Raw genomic sequence first — 19,955 nt, 5'->3', positions numbered from 1 at the left:
CGAGATCGTAAACAAAGGCGAGGTAGGCGCGGAGGGCTACGGGCTAAGCTAAAGCTAACACCACACCGGCTGCCTTTACCCAGTATTTTTCTCGCCAATGTCCGTTCTCTGGCAAACAAAATGGATGAGATACGGCTCTCCATCACTAACAACAGACGGATTATGGACTCAAATGTCATGTTTTTCACCGAAACATGGCTGAACAACAGCTGCCCGGACAATGCTATCGAGTTAGCAGGACGCCACACACACCGAGCCGACAGGCTAGCAGATGACTCCGGCAAGACCAGAGGTGGAGGTTTGTGCATTTATATTAACAATGCTTGGTGCATGAACTCCACTACTACTGAGAGTCACTGCTCACCTAATGCGGAGTTTTTAATGGTCAAATGCAGACCTTATTATCTCCCCAGAGAATTCACTTCGATCATACTCACTGCCGTGTATATACCCCCCGACGCTAATGCTAGGTTGGCCATGAAAGAACTTTCTGCAGCCATTAACAAACACCAGAATAAACACCCCGAGGCTGCTTTTATTGTTGCTGGCGACTTCAACCACACCAACTTAAAGACAGTCCTCCCCAGATTCCACCAACATGTCTCCTGCCACACCAGAGGAGACAAGACTTTAGACCATGTGTATTCCAACCTGGCTGGAGCCTACAAAGCCACACCCCTCCCCCACATTGGACAATCGGACCATCTCTCCCTGTTCCTCACACCTCGGTATTCACCACTCATCCAACGTGTGAAACCTGCTGTGAGGACAATTAAAGTGTGGCCAGAGGGGACAGACGCAGTGCTCCAGGACAGATTTAAAAACACAGACTGGAATATGTTCACCCACACAGACCTGGACCAGTACGCCTCATCTGTACTGGATTACATCTCCAAAACCACAGACAGTGTCACCACCCAGAAACGGATCACCATGTACCCCAACCAGAAGCCTTGGATGAACCGGGATGTTCGTCTCCTCCTGAAGGCCCGCAACACTGCCTTTAGGTCAGGAGATGCACACGCCTACAGTACAGCCAGGGCTAATCTAAAGAAGGGCATCAAAAAAGCCAAACACCATTACAAAAAGAAGGTAGAAGAACACTTCTCCAACTCCAACCCCCGACGCATGTGGCAAGGACTCCAGACCATCACAGACTACAGGACCACCAAACCCTCCCCCGCATCCTCTGATGTCTCCTTCCTCAACGAGCTCAACAACTTTTATGCTCGTTTTGAGCGAGGGAACCCCACAACCACAACCAAAGCAGACATGACGCCAGACCACCAACCTATGACTCTCTCCCCCACCGATGTAGGAGCGGTGCTGAGCAGGATCAATGTCCACAAGGCTGCAGGCCCTGATGGCATCCCCGGGCGTGTTCTCAGAGCGTGTTCTGGGGAGCTTGCAGGAGTGCTCACAGACATATTCAATCTGTCCTTGGCCCACGCTGTGGTACCGGCCTGCTTCAAATCCACCTCCATCGTCCCGATACCCAAAAACTCCAACCCATCTTGCCTCAATGATTACCGCCCAGTAGCACTCACCCCCATCATCACTAAGTGCTTAGAGCGACTGGTCCTAGCACACTTCAAATCCTGTCTCCCCCCCCACCCTGGACCCCCACCAATTCGCATACCGCCGGAACAGGAGCACAAAGGATGCAGTCTCCATCGCAATGCACTCTGTCCTCTCACACCTGGACAACAACAACACCTACGCCAGAATGCTGTTTATAGACTTCAGTTCAGCATTCAATACAATCCACCCCTCACAACTCATCAGGAAACTGATGGAACTGGGTATCAGTTCCCTCATCTGCAAATGGTTACTGGACTTCCTGACCAACCGCCCCCAACATGGCCGGCTGGATAACCGCTGCTCATCTACCATCACAATGAACACCGGTGTACCACAAGGCTGTGTGATGAGCCCTTTCCTCTACTCCCTCTTCACCCACGACTGCAGACCTGCTGATGGTTCCAACACCATCATTAAGTTTGCAGATGACACCACGGTGATTGGCCTCATCAGTGACAACGATGAGGCCGCCTACAGGGAGGAGGTGGATCGTCTGGCTGAGTGGTGCGACAGAAACAACCTGCTGCTTAACACCGAGAAGACCAAGGAGCTCATCGTGGACTACAGGAGGAATGCTGACCCACATCCACCCATCCACATTAAGGGGACGGCTGTGGAGCGTGTGAGCAGCTTCAAGTTCCTGGGAGTCCACATCTCCGAGGATCTCACCTGGACGACCAACTGCTCCAAGCTGGTCAAGAAGGCTCACCAGCGCCTCTTCTTCTTGAGGACTCTGAGGAAGAACCACCTGTCCTCAGACATCCTGGTGAACTTCTATCGCTGCACCATCGAGAGCATCCTGACCAACTGTATAACAGTCTGGTACGGGAACTGCTCTGCCTCGGACCGGAAGGCGTTGCAGAGGGTCGTGAAAACTGCCCAGCGCATCGCCGGAGCACCACTTCCTGCCATAAAAGACATCTACAGGAAGCAGTGTCTGAAAAGGGCTGGGAAAATCATCAAAGACCCCAGTCACCCATCACATGGACTCTTCACCCTCCTGCCCTCTGGGAGGCGCCACAGGAGCCTCCGGACTAAGACCACCAGGTACCGGAACAGCTTCTTCCCCACAGCTGTCAGACTCCTGAACTCTGCCTCCTGACATCTGACCCACGTTAAACTCATGGACTGAACATACACACACCCACAATGGACAACTGTACCCTCAAACACAATAATAACATGGACTGAACCACCACTCACAACCACTAGCACTTTATATAGCCTCTGTAGGAATTATATCTCACTTATCTTAACTGCACTACTGTATAGCTCTGTGTAAATAATCATTCTGTACATTCGATAATCTTTAATCCTACAACTGTTTACAACTTGCATAGTTCCCATTTCTGTATAGCTGTATATCCCAGATTCTGTAAAGTTATTTATTTCATATTCTGTATAGTTTTTCATATTTATATCCTGTTCATATCCTGTACATAGCTTGTACTCACTACAGCCTGTACATACTTATAGTTATAGAATATTCACAACATACTTCATACCGTGTACATTATAACATACCATAATAGACCCATTTCTGTAATATACTCACATATCTATATTATTGCTAATATATATTGTAATATATCTATATCACTAAAGCACTTCTGGATGGATGCAAACTGCATTTCGTTGCCCTGTACCTGTGCATGTGTAATGACAATAAAGTTGAATTCTATTCTATTCTATTCTATTCTAAAGAGTAACTATTATGGCTGTCCTTGTTTTCTGCTACACATTATATTATTACAAATATTAAACATAGTTACACTACTAGAGGTCAGCACACGTATGCAAGCAATCCGTGTACGCAGACATTTTTTTCTTGGATGTTAATGATGGTAATAAGAACAGTAGCCCCGCCCACCTGCAATCTTCTGTTTACAGTTTTTTCTGAATGCTTAAACCCTAACTGTGATTCCTGTAGCACAATCTCTAAAACTATTCAGACTTATAGCAAAACCACTCACTGAGTTTGCAAAACTAAAAGCACAAAAACTGCTTTGCACTCAGTTTGCAATTTTGTAACACACACTTTGCAAAACTGTAGGCACAATTCACTGCACAACACTCAATTACCAAATTTCCAACACACTCCTAGCAAAAGTATACACATGTATGGCTATCATTAACACTAATTTGCCAACTGTCTGGCACACTTTCACATGTGAAAACTTTTTTAGATAATTAGTTCACTTTGCAATCAGCCTAAGCACTATAATACAGGTAAGCTGTGTGTGCGGAGTACAATGGAAGGAGCAGAAAGAGTGAGAAGTAGAGGAGGAAGAGGACGTGGAGGTGAAGAAGTAGGATGAAGAGGACGACAAGGACAAGGAGGAGCAAGAGGAAGACGAGGAGGGGGGAGAGGAAGATGAGGAGGGGGGAGAGGAAGGGTAGGAAGAGTAAGAAATAGAATTGCTGATGACATCAGAGCTACAATAGTGGACCATGTAATCAACCGTGGAATGACCCTGAGGGTAGCTGGCCAACGGGTCCAGCCTAACTCGAACCGCTACACTGTAGCAAGTACCATAAGGACATCTTGAAATGAGAATCGGTTAGTACAGTCACTTCGCACAAAGATTTGTAGCACTGCCATATGCCAATGAGAAACACACCAATACCATTGATGTAAAAATACGGAAATTGTTACTTTACAGAATTGCTAGATGACCAGATGCTGGGGGCAGAGGAAGCATGTTCACTGCAGACCAAGTAACCCATATAGTCATTATGGCGATTGCAAATAATCCTATACTTGGAAATAAACACTTGTGTTTGTTTTGATGTGTGTGAATAAACACCAGTACTTGAAGTTTGGATTCCTCTATGCTTATGGATCTATGACAGAAGTATGAGCTCAGACTGACATAGCCTACCTTGTGCACAGAGGAAGCAAAAGCCAGATGTGTTTTGTATTCATACCATCAGTGTGCAGTTGGCGCATTGTGTGCTTAGTAGATGATGGCTTGTGTGTACTGTTTGATACGGAAACACCATTTTTACGAAGGTGTGAAGAGTTAATCTAGCTGTGTTTGCTTTTGCAAGAGAACTACAATGTTTTGATTATTGGGTGACAGGTTTTCTTATTTGTGTGAAGAGTTTTGCAAAATTAGCCAATAGTTACAAAAAATGTGCTTAAGCAATCAGAAAAAACTGTAAAAGTAGCAGCCACTCAAAAGAAGGTTTAGTCAGGGAGGGGGTTTGTTTCAGAAGACAAGGAATAAGTTAAATAGGATTATTTTTGAACTGTGAATCAATATAAAAGTGGAAATGGATTAAGAATAGAACAACAGAATAAGTCCCCTTTTCATATTCATAGTCCTCAGTTGACTTCAAAGTATATTCAGGGAGTGCAAACAATTTTTACAGCACTACGAATCAGATGGACACTTGGAAAGTTTTTTTTCTGAGACAAGAGGTGCAGAAACACCTCAGAGCTTCAAGTCAAAACATGACACCTTTGCTCAAGTGTAATCCCCGGCCTTCACACAAAGCGGGAATGCGCTGCAATAAAGAGAGTACTTTATTTGTGCAATATCAACACTGGTGCTGGCATAAGGGGTTAATCCCTGTGATCATGCTAAAGGTGAACCATTGATGTGTCATATTTGTCTTCCTCTTCTTTTTCTGGCATCGGCGTGCAGATTGAAGCTAAGTGAGACATTAAGTCCCGCACTGACAGGTGAAGGTATTGTGTGTTTAATCTGACTACAGGCAAAAGGAAGTTCAGGTGTGTCAGGCGATACACATGTGCTAAACCGTGTTTGGACAACGTGGTAATTATCGGCACACACTTTAAGAAAGATGATAATGCCCTTACTACTTTCCCTGCTGACGAACTGTACAGTTTGTCAGGCATGAGCAGTGAACTGGCTGTCAGATCTCTGACAGCCCAACTAATGAAAGCTCTTTTTCAGATACCAGCACTCAAGCAGCAACAGGTTTTTGTGCATGTGTGTGTGTGTGTGTGTGCGTGCGAGCCTGCCTTTCTGTACAGTAACACAGCATATGCTTTTTAACACCTTCTTTTCAATTCAATTCAATTCAATTCAATTGTATTTATATAGCGCCAAATCACAACAAAAGTCACCTCAAGGCGCTTCATAGATACAGAGAAAAACCCAACAATCATATGACCCCCTATGAGCAAGCACTTTGGCAACAGTGGGAAGGAAAAACTCCCTTTTAACAGTAAGAAACCTCCGGCAGAACCAGGCTCAGGGAGGGGCGGCCATCTGCTGCGACCGGTTGGGGTGAGAGAAGGAAGACAGGATAAAAGACATGCTGTGGAAGAGAGACAGAGGTTAATAACAGATATGATTCAATGCAGAGAGGTCTGTTAATACATAGTGAGTGAGAAAGGTGACTGGAAAGGAAAAACTCAATGCATCATGGGAATCCCCCGGCAGCCTACGTCTATTGCAGCATAACTAAGGGAGGATTCAGGATCACCTGGTCCAGCCCTAACTATATGCTTTAGCAAAAAGGAAAGTTTTAAGCCTAATCTTGAAAGTAGAGATAGTGTCTGTCTCCCGAATCCAAACTGGAAGCTGGTTCCACAGAAGAGGGGCCTGAAAACTGAAGGCTCTCCCTCCCATTCTACTTTTAAATACTCTAGGAACAACAAGTAGGCCTGCAGAGTGAGAGCGAAGTGCTCTAACAGGGTGATCTGGTACTACAAGGTCATTAAGATAAGATGGGGCCTGATTATTTAAGACCTTGTATGTGAGGAGCAGGATTTTGAATTCAATTCTGGATTTAACAGGAAGCCAATGAAGGGAAGCCAAAACAGGAGAAATATGCTCTCTCTTTCTAGTCCCTGTCAGTACTCTTGCTGCAGCATTTTGGATTAGCTGAAGGCTTTTCAGCGAGTTTTTTGGACATCCTGATAATAATGAATTACAGTAGTCCAGCCTGGAAGTAATAAATGCATGAACTAGTTTTTCAGCGTCACTCTGAGACAGGATATTTCTAATTTTAGAGATGTTGCGCAAATGGAAGAAAGCAGTCTTACATATTTGTTTAATATGTGCTTTGAAGGACATGTCCTGGTCAAAAATGACTCCAAGGTTCCTCACAGTGTTACTGGAGGCCAAGGTAATGCCATCCAGAGTAAGAATCTGGTTAGATACCATATTTCTAAGATTTTCAGGGCCGAGTACAATAACCTCAGTTTGATCTGAATTAAGAAGCAGAAAGTTAGCGGCCATCCAGGTCTTTATGTCTTTAAGACATTCCTGCAGTTTAACTAATTGGTGTGTGTCATCTGGCTTCATGGACAGATAGAGCTGGGTGTCATCGGCATAGCAGTGAAAATGTATGCTATGTCTTCTAATGATGCTGCCTAAGGGAAGCATGTATAATGTAAACAGAATTGGTCCTAGCACTGAACCCTGTGGAACTCCACAATTAACCTCAGTGTGTGAAGAGGACTCTCCATTTACATGCACAAATTGGAGTCTATTAGATAGATATGATACAAACCACTGCAGTACAGTACCTGTAATACCTACAGCATGTTCTAATCGCTCTAATAGGATATTATGGTCAACAGTATCGAATGCTGCACTAAGGTCTAGCAGGACAAGCACAGAGATGAGTCCACTGTCAGAGGCCATAAGAAGATCATTTGTAACCTTCACTAAAGCTGTTTCTGTGCTGTGATGAGCTCTGAAACCTGACTAAAACTCTTCAAATAAACCATTCCTCTGCAGATGATCTGTTAGCTGTTTGACAACTACTCTTTCAAGGATTTTTGATATGAAAGGAAGGTTGGAGATTGGCCTATAATTAGCTAAGACTGCTGGGTCTAGAGATGGCTTTTTGAGTAAAGGTTTAACTACAGCCAGCTTGAAGGCCTGTGGTACATAGCCGATTATTAGAGATAGGTTGATCATATTTAAGATCGAAGAATTAATTAATGGCAGGACATCTTTGAGCAGTTTTGTAGGAATGGGGTCTAAAAGACACGTTGACGGTTTGGAGGAAGTAATTATTGAAGTTAACTCAGAAAGATCAATTGGAGAAAAAGAGTCTAACTTAACATCAATGGTACTAAGAGTAGCTGTAGATAATATTACATCTGTGGGATGATTACTGGTAATTTTTTCTCTAATGATAAAAATTTTATTTGTGAAGAAGTTCATGAAGTCATTACTAGTTAACGTTAAAGGGATGGTTGGCTCAAAAGAGCTCTGACTTTTTGTCAGCCTGGCTACAGTGCTGAAGAGAAACCTGGGGTTGTTCTTATTTTCTTCAATCAGTGATGAATAGTAAGATGTTCTGGCTTTGCGGAGGGCTTTCTTATAAAGCAGCAAACTATTTCTCCAGGCTAAATGATGATCCTCTAAATTTGTGACACGCCATTTCCTCTCCAGATTACGAGTCATCTGCTTTAGGCTACATGTTTGAGAATTATACCACGGAGTCAGGTACTTCTGATTAGAGACCTTAGTTTTCACAGGAGCTACAGTATCCAGAGTCGTACGTAGTGAGGAGGTGAAATTATTAACAAGATAATCGACCTCTGTTGGGGTAGCGTTCAGATAGCTGCTCTGCTCTGTGTTGGTACAGGGCATTGAAGATGATAACAGTGGGTGGATTATATTCTTAAACTTAGTTACAGCGCTTTCAGAAAGACATCTACTTTGATAAAGTCTACTCTCCACCGCTGTGTAATCAATTATTGTAAATGTAAATGTTATCAGGAAATGATCAGACAGGAGAGGGTTTTCAGGAAACACTGTTAAATGTTCAGTTTCTATGCCATATGTTAAAACAAGATCTAGAGTGTGATTAAAGTGGTGGGTGGGTTCTTTTACATTTTGAGAGAAACCAATTGAGTCTAATAACAGATTAAATGCCATGTTGAGGCTGTCATTTTTAGCATCTACATGGATGTTAAAATCACCCACAATAATTATTTTATCTGAGCTCAGAACTAAATTAGATATAAAGTCTGAGAAATCAGACAGAAACTCTGTGTAAGGCCCATTCTTCAATGGATAATGACATTGTTTTATTCCAGATCCACTTCTTGTTTCTTTTAGAAGTTATGCCAGAATTACTTGCAGAATCTTGTTAGGTGAGCAGAGAAAATAAAAGAAAATATATATATGTTCTGGCAGAAAGTTTAAATGTATGCAGCAGACAGAAGGTCTGTTGCTTTGGATAGTGCATTTTGTGTGGAATTGAAACCATTTCCTGCACTACATTTAATGCGGGGCTTTATTGTGTTAAAATACCCTGTCTAAGAATTCAGTGCAGAACAGCTGACATTTCTATTTGCAGTATAGACAAATACTATTGTTCATAATCAGAGGGTTCAGAAATTCCTTGCTTCTATTTCAAGGTCACATTTGCTACAGCAGAAAGCAACATCCTAATGGTTGTCTAAACTTAGCACAAAAGTAAGAAAATGTGTGTTTGGTTGATTATTTGTCCATGCTTCTTGAAAATAAATCTTACGCCTTTGGAAAGCAAGGGTACTGGTTATTATAAGCAGACCTTTGACAAAAAAATTAAAAGTGAGTGAGCAAAGTGAGCAAACCCACTCTGGACACTAACTAAAATTAAACTGAATTAAAAGAAACGTTAAAATAAAAATAAATATAAAAAATAATTAGACATTAAAAACTATAATAACTCTGATGGAAACCTGTTTATTTCCCCTAAATAGTACCACATTTGTAAGGAACATGCATGTGTGTGTTAAGCAGCAGGGTTGAGCATGTGGATGGATTATCTCAGCTGTTCTCCTGACTGACGTTTGGTCCGTTTAAAAATCTTTTTCCTGCCATGTGATTGCATTTGTCCCTAACCATCGTTAACTTTTATCGAGTGGAAAAAAGTTAGCATTCATCCTCCAGCCTCACTGTTTCTGTTATGCTAACCATAGCTGTGTAGCTAGCCACCACATCATTATATACCAGCTAGCCCAACTTCAGTAACCTTACAAATATCACTGCTGTTTAGTTTCCTGTCTTCATTTATGTCGAAAGATGGTGTATCATCTTTAGATGGAAACTAGCAAGCTAACTTCCTGCTGACTTCTAACTCTGTTAAATTTAATAAATTCTGTTTTCATGGATGTTAGACTTCAATGTTACACCTGGTAGAGCAGCCACACTGATCATTTTATTAAAGACAAAAGGATTTAGACAGTTTTTAACTCTCAGTGATGCTGCAGTGTTCCTGACTTTGGGACCTGAAGCAGAGTTTGGACCTGGAAACGGCTAATGAGGTCAGAATTAAAGACCAGGTTGTAAAGCAGAAGGGTTTAGTAACTGCAGCAACTGCAGAAGAACATGTGAAGCTATGGAGTGGGGTTGCTTATGATAAGGTGCCTTGTGCTTAAAAGTCACCTATGCTCTGCTGCTAACTGCAGAGTTCGAATTCTTTCCTAGCATTAATATCGGCACAAAAACTGATATTCATGGGCCGGGTACATGGTTATGTAGCTTATTTGTGGCCATACAGTGTAGGCTAGCTGGGATTTTATGGTGAAAAACTAGTCAACTTTCTTATTTCACTGCAACTCTATCAGTGACTAGATAAGTTGTTGGCTTCAGCTTTGTTTTAGACTCCTCCAGCTTGGCTTTTAGTCTTTGGCATACACTGATTCAAATCCTGAGGACATCTTGAATTGTGGTGTACATTAATCAAAAACGTGGCCTGGATTTTGAGAAGACCTTCTATTATAAAACCCCCACCGGCAGGAGATCCAGAGTTACCAGTCTTATGATAGAGAGCTGACCTCTTGCTTGATTTCTTACTTACTTCCAGCAGCACAGTTGTTAGTTTTTATTGTTGCAGTGCAAACCAGCAGGAGGCCAGTTAGGTAAAAGGGGAGAAAATGTGGGCTCATACTGGTGGATTCTTGGATGTCTTTTACAGGGCAAAACTCCCTGACGTGTGGGCTTGTGTGTGTGTCAGATGTGGATTTGGAGGAGTTGGGGAGTGGGGAAGGCCAGACAGCAGTGAACAAAAGTGAGAGAGACTCAGTGAGAGCACCAGACAGCCTAGCTGAAATACCAAGCCTTCTGTATGCATGCGTGTATTTGCAGATGTGTGTGAGTGGTGTTGCGGGTCAGGTCCCTGTGTTTGCAGCCCGTTCATACAGAAGAAGCAGGGATGAGGGAGAGAGAGGAGCTCAGGAGAGCCATAGAGCAGAGTGACCGGCTCCTTTCCAAGGTCCATGAACTAGAGGAGCAGAACACCCAGCTTAACAAGGAAAAGAATGAGGTGGCCACTAAATACCGAGCTGTAAGTCTCTGCTGCTTTTCCCTCTATGCCTCAACTTTATTCTTTCCCTTTCCCCTTTAAATAAGAAATTCTTTTGTTTCACTAACTTGATACTTTGGAACTCACATAATTTGTGATTAAGCTTGAATTTCTGCTCGATAAGGGATTTTGAACGTGGTCATTATACCAGCCCCTAGTGTATGAAATTAAGTGGATAATGATACCTTTGCTGAGGGAGAGACAGAAAGAGAGAGAGGGATGGAGTCACTGTGGCAGTCGTATTAAATCTGGATTTTCCTTTTCTTGCTGTGCTGACTATTTTCCAACTGATTATTTCATGTAGTGAAGAAGCACAAAGTATCTTATTTTTATTTGTTTTTGTACCCAGACTGCTGTCAGTGCTGTGGGGCACCATACTGTTCCTTGGCTTCAGACTCACAGTATTACTGGTTTATTCCAAGGAGGAGTGTTTGAGTGGCACATTCCCTTCTTTATAGCTTCATAGGAGAAATAGAACAACCATTTTCTTGTCAGTCCATTAAAGAAGCACGACAAAACTAGCATTAGCACAAAAGCAAAATTACAAATAAATGATATCGTTTCTTTTTTCTTAATTTGCAAATACCTGAAGTGACACGTGTGAACTCAGCTTTTACCCACTGAGGATTAAGTCTGGTGATGACTCCAACCCCAATCCTAACCCTTACTCTAACAATAGGTTTAAGTCTAAGCAGTTAGGGAAACAAAGAAAGTAATCATTTTAACTAATCTACATCAAAAAATGTTCACATTAAAATAAAAATCCATTTAGATTTTCTTGAAAACATAGGTTAGGAGTAACCTCCTATGACAACTTCAGAGTACTATTAGGTACTAATCAAGTACTACTTTTGCAGGACCAGGCTGTTTGAGATATAAACTGGAGTGTAAATGTGGGACAGTCTCTTCTTCTTGTTGGTGGTCTTGCCATTTTGGTTGTGATACTGCCCAGAGTTCTATGCTAAACAAACATGACAAAACAGAAACCTTCACCTGTCTATGAGCTCTGGGCTTTTGGCCACCATCCCCTCTCCTAGTCTCCAAATCAACAAGAGGGTTAACTTAGTTTGTGTTACCTGTTTTGGTGCTCTGCATGCCTAGGAAGCCTGTGTGTAAGGCTTCAGACAATCTTCGTGAAGCAAAGGTTTCTGTTGTTTAAGATTTTTGGTAGTTACATCAACGTTAACTTCCACCAGTGAACCCCTTGGCGATGGGGTTAGAAGTAGGTTAGGTTGGATTTTAGCTATGTTACACAATTAGAAGATGTTACTGTTCAAATCAACTCTAAATTTGGCCTGACAGCTTCTTCTCTTATAACGTCTCTATTTGGTTAATAGGTGACAATTCAATATAAAGGGGAAGATTTGAACCTAACCCTGACAAGTGCAACAGTATCGACTTCTTATACTTGTGCGGCTTTTCCATAAAACATTATTTAGAAGTTGAACCAGAAGCTCCTTTTTACTGAACACAAATCCTGATGTTAGGATGTCTCAGGAAGAAAAACTTGAAAGTTTAAAAAGTTCAAATAACTGCTTTCTATGTTGTATTGAGTTAGGGCATTATTTAGAGAGATTTAGGTGCTTCGAGATAACTTATTAGTTGTGAGAAATAAATCCATCCTTCAGGCAGAGGATTTAGTGTGAGAGTGCTGCTGCCAGTATTTGTTGAAAATGCTCCAGGGTTGCCCATGGGATCTGGTCATTATTGGTGCTGAGTGCCTTAGCAGACTTTTCATATGGCTTTGATGGAATACATCATAAAGGCTTTCAAGGAGCTGGACCGTGGCCTTTGTCACTGTATTTTACCAGCAATCATCTTTCTTGTCCTTGTGTGTGTCATGAATCGCTGTGCGGCAGGCAGGAGTTGGACCCAAAGTGCAGGACTCACAGACTCAGGGAGGTGAACTCAAAACTCAGCTTTATTTGCTGGCAGGGAAAAAACATACAAACTAATCTAAACTGGGAACTTGGAAAACTCACAGAGAGACACACAGGGAGATCCACACAGCAAGAGGGACGACGCGACACTGACTCAGAGAAACACAGGGTTTAAATACACTGGGAAGTAACGAGGGGAATGAGACACAGAAGGAGGGCACAGCTGGGAGAAATCAGGACTGACGAGACAAGCAAAGCAGGACGCATTCACATGAGACACGGACCATCAAAGTAAAACAGGAAGTATCACACAGAGACGCGAACTTGACACAGTGGAGACAGCAACTAAGAAATACAGAGACATAAACCATAAGGCAGAGGTCTAAGAACCAAAATACACAGGGAAATACTCAGCTGGGAACACAAGAGACTAGACTAGAGAGAGTAACAAAAAACCAACCATGAGAACATAATGCACAATGCAGAGTGACAGAAAACAAGAAACTCAAACATGCAAAGACACACAATTACACAGAACAGAGGGGACACAGAGAGACATGAAGGGCAAGGGATCAAAACTAGAAGCCATAGAATAAATCACACACAAGTACAATAATACAAAAATCACAAAGAACTAAAAACGCTGGGTCAGGAGACCCAGGACCGTGACAGTGTGCCTCTAATTACAGTGACCTTCAGAAGATTTCTTCTGCATAGTCACTTTGTTTGATGACTTGCAGCTGATCTTCCTTTCTTTATTGATATAACAAGTAAGTCTTTAAAGTGGGTTTAATTCGGAGGAAAAGAATTTCCTTTATAATCAGCATTCTTCCAAATTTTATAAAGTTACTTCAGCAGAGACAAAGTGTTAGGACTATAATCCCCCCCCCTTTTTATTACCCTTTTAGAGTAGAACATAACTTTTTATTGAAATCACCAGGTGTGCACTGGCTCCCACTGTGTCTTTTTTTCACTGCTTAGATTAGCCAGCCACAAATAATGACGTGAATCTGCGGAGGAGACAGATCAGCCAGCAGAGTTCATATCTTGGAGACCTCCAGATTTGACTGCAGTGAAAAATGTGACCCCTTGTCAGAGTTGTTTAATGCTAAGGAAGACTTCCAGTTTTCCAAGGGAGTTTTGTCTCAGACTTCATTACCCAAGTTGTTTGCTAAGGGACACATCTGTTATCTGGGGTACAATAAAATCCTCCTTATGAATCAACCCTGATGCATATCTGCCCTGTTAGGTCAACACTGTTCTGGCAGATTGACATTCTGTTGGCTTACTGTTAATAAAGGGTCATATACTATTAGACTGTCAACCTCAACAACCAAAAAGATGAAAGTTTTCCACTTTGTTGGTCTGGCTTTCCAATATTAAACTAAAGCGATTCAATCCAGCCTGTGAAAAAGATCATTTTGCTTTCCTTTTCAACAGCTGGTTTTGTGGAAAGACAGCTGACAAATTAAAAAGAAAAACTCAAATCTTTTAACCCCTACAGTACAGACACCCAGCACCTTTGTTATGCTGTGGTGGCATTTTACAGGCGTGGTTTGGGTCAATAGAGAGAAAGGTCACAAATTACAAATTAGTACAAAGTTGGTCTGAATGACCAGCTTTGTTATATGATTTCAACTAGTTTATGGAACTATTCCTGTCGTATGTGGTGGCCTATCTCCTTATCAGTTTTTTTCTTGAAGTTAGTTATTTGGAGTGAGGCCAGCAGACACCAATCAGCTACAGATCCTTTTGACAGAATACTTGTCAGTCAAAGTAGCCCTAAATCAACTCAAATTAATACTATTCAATTCAATTTACAACAGTAGTTGCCTTATGGTGCTTTATATTGTAAGGTAAAAACCCTACAATAAACTCCGGCTTATAGTGTACATTAAAAAAATCCAGTATATAGATAAATGACAGAATGAGTTATGACAGAATGCACATTTGTTATGAAGGGGCAAACTATACATACAGTAAAAGCCAAAAACTTCCTACTAGCCTCTAAACGTGTTATTTCATATTTTAAAGTTAGGTATTTTAACATGGAAGTATATGGCGATTGAGTCACTTTTGGATCTAAAACCAAGTGTCCATTTGTGGAACTGCAACTTTTTAAACTCTGCCTTGGCTTAAAAATTTCAGGAGGTTTCTGCAGAACAAGCATAGTACTAGCACATCCATAGTTAATATGATATCTGAGTTTAAATTAAATTGACAAACTTTTCCATTCCTGACCTGTTAGTGTGGCTACAGAAAAAAAAAGGCAATACTAAAGAACAGATGGTAAAACTAAATGAGGAATTTGAGGGTTGACACTGCATGATAAGCAGAGTTTTCCTTTTTCTGATATTCAGACCAACTTTGGTACAAATGGATATAAACAGAAAATGCCACTGTTTACCGCCCAGTTACTGCTAATGGGAAATAAATGTGCCTTCCTGCAGCACTATCCAGATGCCCCAATTCTGCATGTGGAAAAACTTTCAGCCTGGATAGACTTTGGAGTTTCTGAGGCCTGAGGCGAACTGTGGGACAAAAGACTGGCAGGGAGAGATGAATGAGCAGTGTAAAGAAGAAGAGTGAGTAGGGTAAAGAGAAGCTAGGGAATAGAAGATTGACTTCAAGGGCAAGAGGGAGCGAGCAAATGAATGGAAGAACAAATTAGTCAGGAGTGATAAATTTTGACAGGAGTTGGAACTGGAAAGCCTGCGAAATAATGCTAGAGACACATTACTTTTGTAGTTGGAAGATATTTCATGATGAAGTTTTTATATTTTCTCCTTTACTTTGCACCAGACACATTTACCTTATATGCAAAAGATGTCTGCTTTTAGGTTAGGAGGACAAAAAAACCCAGCATAAGGAAATCACGCGATCATTTAAAACTAGTAGCAATAACGAGCCCGGATAAATGGGATGGTTGCCAATTTGCAAGCACAAGACAATGGTTATTGTAAAGACTGATATTCCTGTAGTCAGATATTAAATTAAATTTGCTCAAAGCACAGCTATGAAAAAGTGCAGCTTCTCAGGAGTGTTAGCATTTAAATAATCTGTGCAAAAAGATCCAGCAGATGAACCCGTAGCCTCCCCTTCCCTCTGGGGTTATCACTCATCTTACCCTGATGATGTTAAAAGGATGGCTGTCAGTTAAATACCAGGCATCTGGCCTCAATGTGGCAATATTTTGAGCTTGAGACACTATACAACTATTGGCTGCATTTGGCACTGAGAAAGCCAACACAGCCAAAGACATGTAACCAGAGGGCTTTCCTGTTATGCTTTTGCCTAGTAACCATGTCCTCACATTACATTATAACTCTGTAATCACAGTCAGCTGTCATTTCAATCTCTGGATGAATGAATAAGACCTAAAACAGCAGTGTAAACAGGAAATGTGCTGTGTTTCATAAAGTGACTTGGTTCTAGAGTTGGTATAATGAAAATCTGATATAGTCTCGAGTTATCTGTGTGTCTCAGTCACTGGCAGCTGCTTGTCAGATATGTGAGTGTTGGTGTTGGACATGAGCAGTGTCTGGTTGGGCAGCCTGGACGAGCGCAGTCTCAGGCTTCTCCAGCTCTAGTGGGAGTAACATGAACAGAACTCTCTGTGCTGCCACTCTGCATAAGAACCCAGACCGCATTGTCAAAATAAAACAGTATAAATTCTCAGAAAGCCTATGTTTGTCTTTTTTTGTGGCTGGATATCTTTCATGATGGCATTGGCTTGTCCTGCCTCATATATCTGTGTCCACTGTTGGACGACTTTAAATTCAGTGTTATTCTAACTCTTTGTAAGTTAGGAAGGTCGTGTGTGATTTTAGCTGCACATTCTGTGGTTTAGAGGGGGATAAGTCATATACAGCACATGATTTTGTTTTTCCTGATACTTCCAATTATATATATGTTAGATATAATTAATGTTACATATTTACTCATTATAGTTTCTGCTGTGTTTTGTGACATAAATATACATCATTATGTACAGGTAGCATGCTACATACCAAGGCTTTTACTTTCCTAAAAATAACTTAAAACAAAAAATATGTGAGATACTGTTCTTTACTTGTATCACTCAAAAGAATAACATATATACATTAATGATACTCCTATCATGCTTCAGTACAGCCACCATATTCCTGTGGTAATCAGTTTCCACTGACAAGTTTGTTCTTGTCTTAATCACAGTACCATCTCCATTATTGATGTTAGCTCAAATAAGGAAATGCTTGGTTAAGTCTTTGTGGGGTCTCAGTAACTTCATTAAAAAAAACAAAGGAAACCCCCCCTATCAACACTTAAATGTAAAGCACAATACGCCTCTTTGTTCTTGCTAAGATGAATGCTGTGGCATTGTGGGGGACCATGTGGGCGTGGGCACACATGACATTTATGTCAATTATAACCGAGAGGAGAAAAGGCATTCTGACTTACTGCCCTTGTTTTTTCTTTTCTCTGCTTGGGCTTTGAGGGTACAGCTGAGGGCTGCGTTTCTGTGGTAGAAAGGCACAACTTTACAGGCTTTTCTTTGGACCTGACATCCTACACCAACCACCATCCCTGTGGGACACCCTTGGATCCCCACCCGAGAAACTAGGGAGAACCACCTGTTTCTGGACTACAGCAAGGGAATAAAGCAGCAGAGGTAGCCTTTGTGGTGAAACAGCCTTGAGAGTGGACCAAATAGTGGCAATTTCAAAGAGGTCCAAGTACAGAGGAATGTTTGGATTCCAGCAGCTTATACCAGCACACCCATATGAATGGCTGATTGAGTGGGAGTGGAAGAACGAGATAAAAAAAAACAAAGAAGAAAGACAGGGCTGATAGATTAAGGAAGGAAAAGAATGGTGAGCAGAGCTGCAAATGTGTAAGGGAGGGGATCTGTAGGGTGAGTATAGACGAGAGCAACACCAGGGAGGGAATTACTACTGTCACTCCTCTTCAAACCCACCTGTAACAACCAGAACAGCTGTACACCCAGTCAAAGGAAGAGAAAAAGGCTCAGTTAAGCCTAGCTGTGGGACGGAAATACTGTTGGGCAAGCTGCGGCAGGTGAAGTTGGAAGCGTGTACGGTAGAGGAAGTACCACAGAGATGATGTCTGGGAGATGAAATCAGTGTCGTCACCCCATTTTTGATGACTCAGAGGAAGCCAATGGGAACCACGCAGATAATGGACCAGAACCAGAACCTGAGGAACTGGATTGGGATAGCTATAGCACCACACTGGAGCACAGAATAGCAGCTGTGGGTAAAGCATACAATAAAGTAAAGCATATATTAGGCTAATTCTGGAGTATATATTGTGCTGGGAGAATTTTGGTTTTTTAAGATAACCGGTGTCTTCATAGCAGGAAAAGCACACAAGTTACTCTGTAGATATTTAAGTTCTCCAGTAAACACCACAAACTAAGGCAGGTAAATGTTAAAAATGCCAGTTGCCTGACATTTTATTCTTTATTTGTATATTTAATTATATTCCTTATTACTTATAATAATTATTTTATTGCTTATACCTCTGTGTCTCCTCCTGTGACATATGGTAAACTTGAGTTTAAGCTAAGTGAAGAATTTGAAACTAAGTATAAATAGTAAAAAAAAAAAAGTAATAGTGGCATATGTTCTCTTATAGTCTAGCAGTTGTGAATTACCAGGACAATTTTGTAGTTTTTGGCTTTTGGCTGTAGTTGGCTTTTGAGACTGTGTATGAAGTGGTAGAAAAGGTAAGAGATATTAGCAGCTCTTATAAATGAATTTTTGGGGCTTTTTTGCACCTTAAATAACGCAGTAAATATAGACAAGAAAGCATGTAGAAGTTAAAGTTATCAAAAGTATAAACTGTTTGTTTTTTTAAGTGACAGTCGTTGTGAAATGCTTAGATAGTATAAAAATATTAGCAGTAGTTCTAATAGCAATGCTAGCTAAAACGCCACTGCTGAGTTATAGCTAGCATAGCAGGACAAGCTTTAAATACTATTTCGTTTCAAAGGTAAACAAGGTATAACACTTAACAAATGTTGTTCTTTACAGAATTTTACATCTATATATATATATAAACACCCAGCACGCCCCTGCGGGCGGTTTATCCTTCAAGCTCGGGTCCTCTACCAGAGGCCTGGGAGCTTGAGGGTCCTGCGCAGTATCTTAGCTGTTCCCAGGACTGCGCTCTTCTGGACAGAGATCTCCGATGTTATTCCTGGGATCTGCTGGAGCCACTCGCCTAGCTTGGGAGTCACCGCACCTAGTGCTCCGATTACCACGGGGACCACCGTTACCTTCACCCTCCACATCCTCTCGAGCTCTTCTCTGAGCCCTTGGTATTTCTCCAGCTTCTCATGTTCCTTCTTCCTGATATTGCTGTCATTTGGAACCGCTACATCGATCACTACGGCCATCTTCTTCTGTTTGTCTACCACCACTATGTCCGGTTGGTTAGCCACCACCATTTTGTCCGTCTGTATCTGGAAGTCCCACAGGATCTTAGCTCGGTCATTCTCCACCACCCTTGGGGGCATCTCCCATTTTGACCTCGGGACTTCCAGGTTATACTCGGCACAGATGATCCTGTACACTATGCCGGCCACTTGGTTATGGCGTTCCATGTATGCCTTGCCTGCTAGCATCTTGCACCCTGCTGTTATGTGCTGGATTGTCTCTGGGGCATCTTTACACAGCCTGCACCTGGGGTCTTGCCTGGTGTGATAGACCCCAGCCTCTATGGATCTTGTACTCAGAGCTTGTTCTTGTGCTGCCATGATTAGTGCCTCTGTGCTGTCTTTCAGTCCAGCTTTGTCCAGCCACTGGTAGGATTTCTGGATATCAGCCACCTCCTCTATCTGCCGGTGGTACATACCGTGCAGGGGCCTGTCCTTCCATGATGGTTCCTCGTCTCCCTCCTCTTTCTTGGGTTTCTGCTGCCTGAGGTATTCACTGAGCACTTGGTCAGTTGGGGCCATCTTCCCAATGTATTCTTGGATGTTCGTTGTCTCATCCTGGACTGTGGTGCTGACACTCAGCAGTCCCCGGCCCCCTTCCTTCCGCTTAGCGTACAGCCTCAGGGTGCTGGACTTGGGATGAAACCCTCCATGCATGGTAAGGAGCTTTCTTGTCTTTATGTCAGTGGCTTCTATCTCCTCCTTTGGCCAGCCTATTACCCCAGCAGGGTACCTGATCACGGGCAGGGCGTACGTGTTGATGGCCC

The 19,955-nt window shown here is 42.1% G+C and overlaps 1 protein-coding gene across 3 annotated transcripts in view; it reads left to right on the top strand.

Annotated features, from left to right (window-relative positions):
• Positions 1-19,955, top strand: part of LOC146663066 (putative uncharacterized protein MYH16) — a 59,901-nt gene that overhangs the window by 5,123 nt on the left and 34,823 nt on the right. For 2 of the 3 annotated variants that reach the window (XM_085415668.1, XM_085415665.1), the window contains exon 1: positions 10,705-10,851. The exons of the other annotated variant lie outside the window; for it this stretch is intronic. In XM_085415668.1, the coding sequence (XP_085271794.1) occupies positions 10,720-10,851 (132 nt within the window). In that variant the 5' untranslated portion in view covers positions 10,705-10,719. Of the gene's footprint in view, positions 1-10,704; positions 10,852-19,955 lie in introns of those variants that run through there. 3 annotated transcript variants of the gene reach the window in all.

Source organism: Rhamphochromis longiceps, linkage group LG8, assembly GCF_057381845.1.
Source record: "Rhamphochromis longiceps isolate RC_006_pf linkage group LG8, R_longiceps_female_GT1.1, whole genome shotgun sequence".
NCBI lineage: Eukaryota > Metazoa > Chordata > Actinopteri > Cichliformes > Cichlidae > Rhamphochromis > Rhamphochromis longiceps.
The sequence above is the reverse complement of the archived record's forward strand: the minus strand, read 5'-3'. Positions and strand labels throughout refer to the sequence as shown.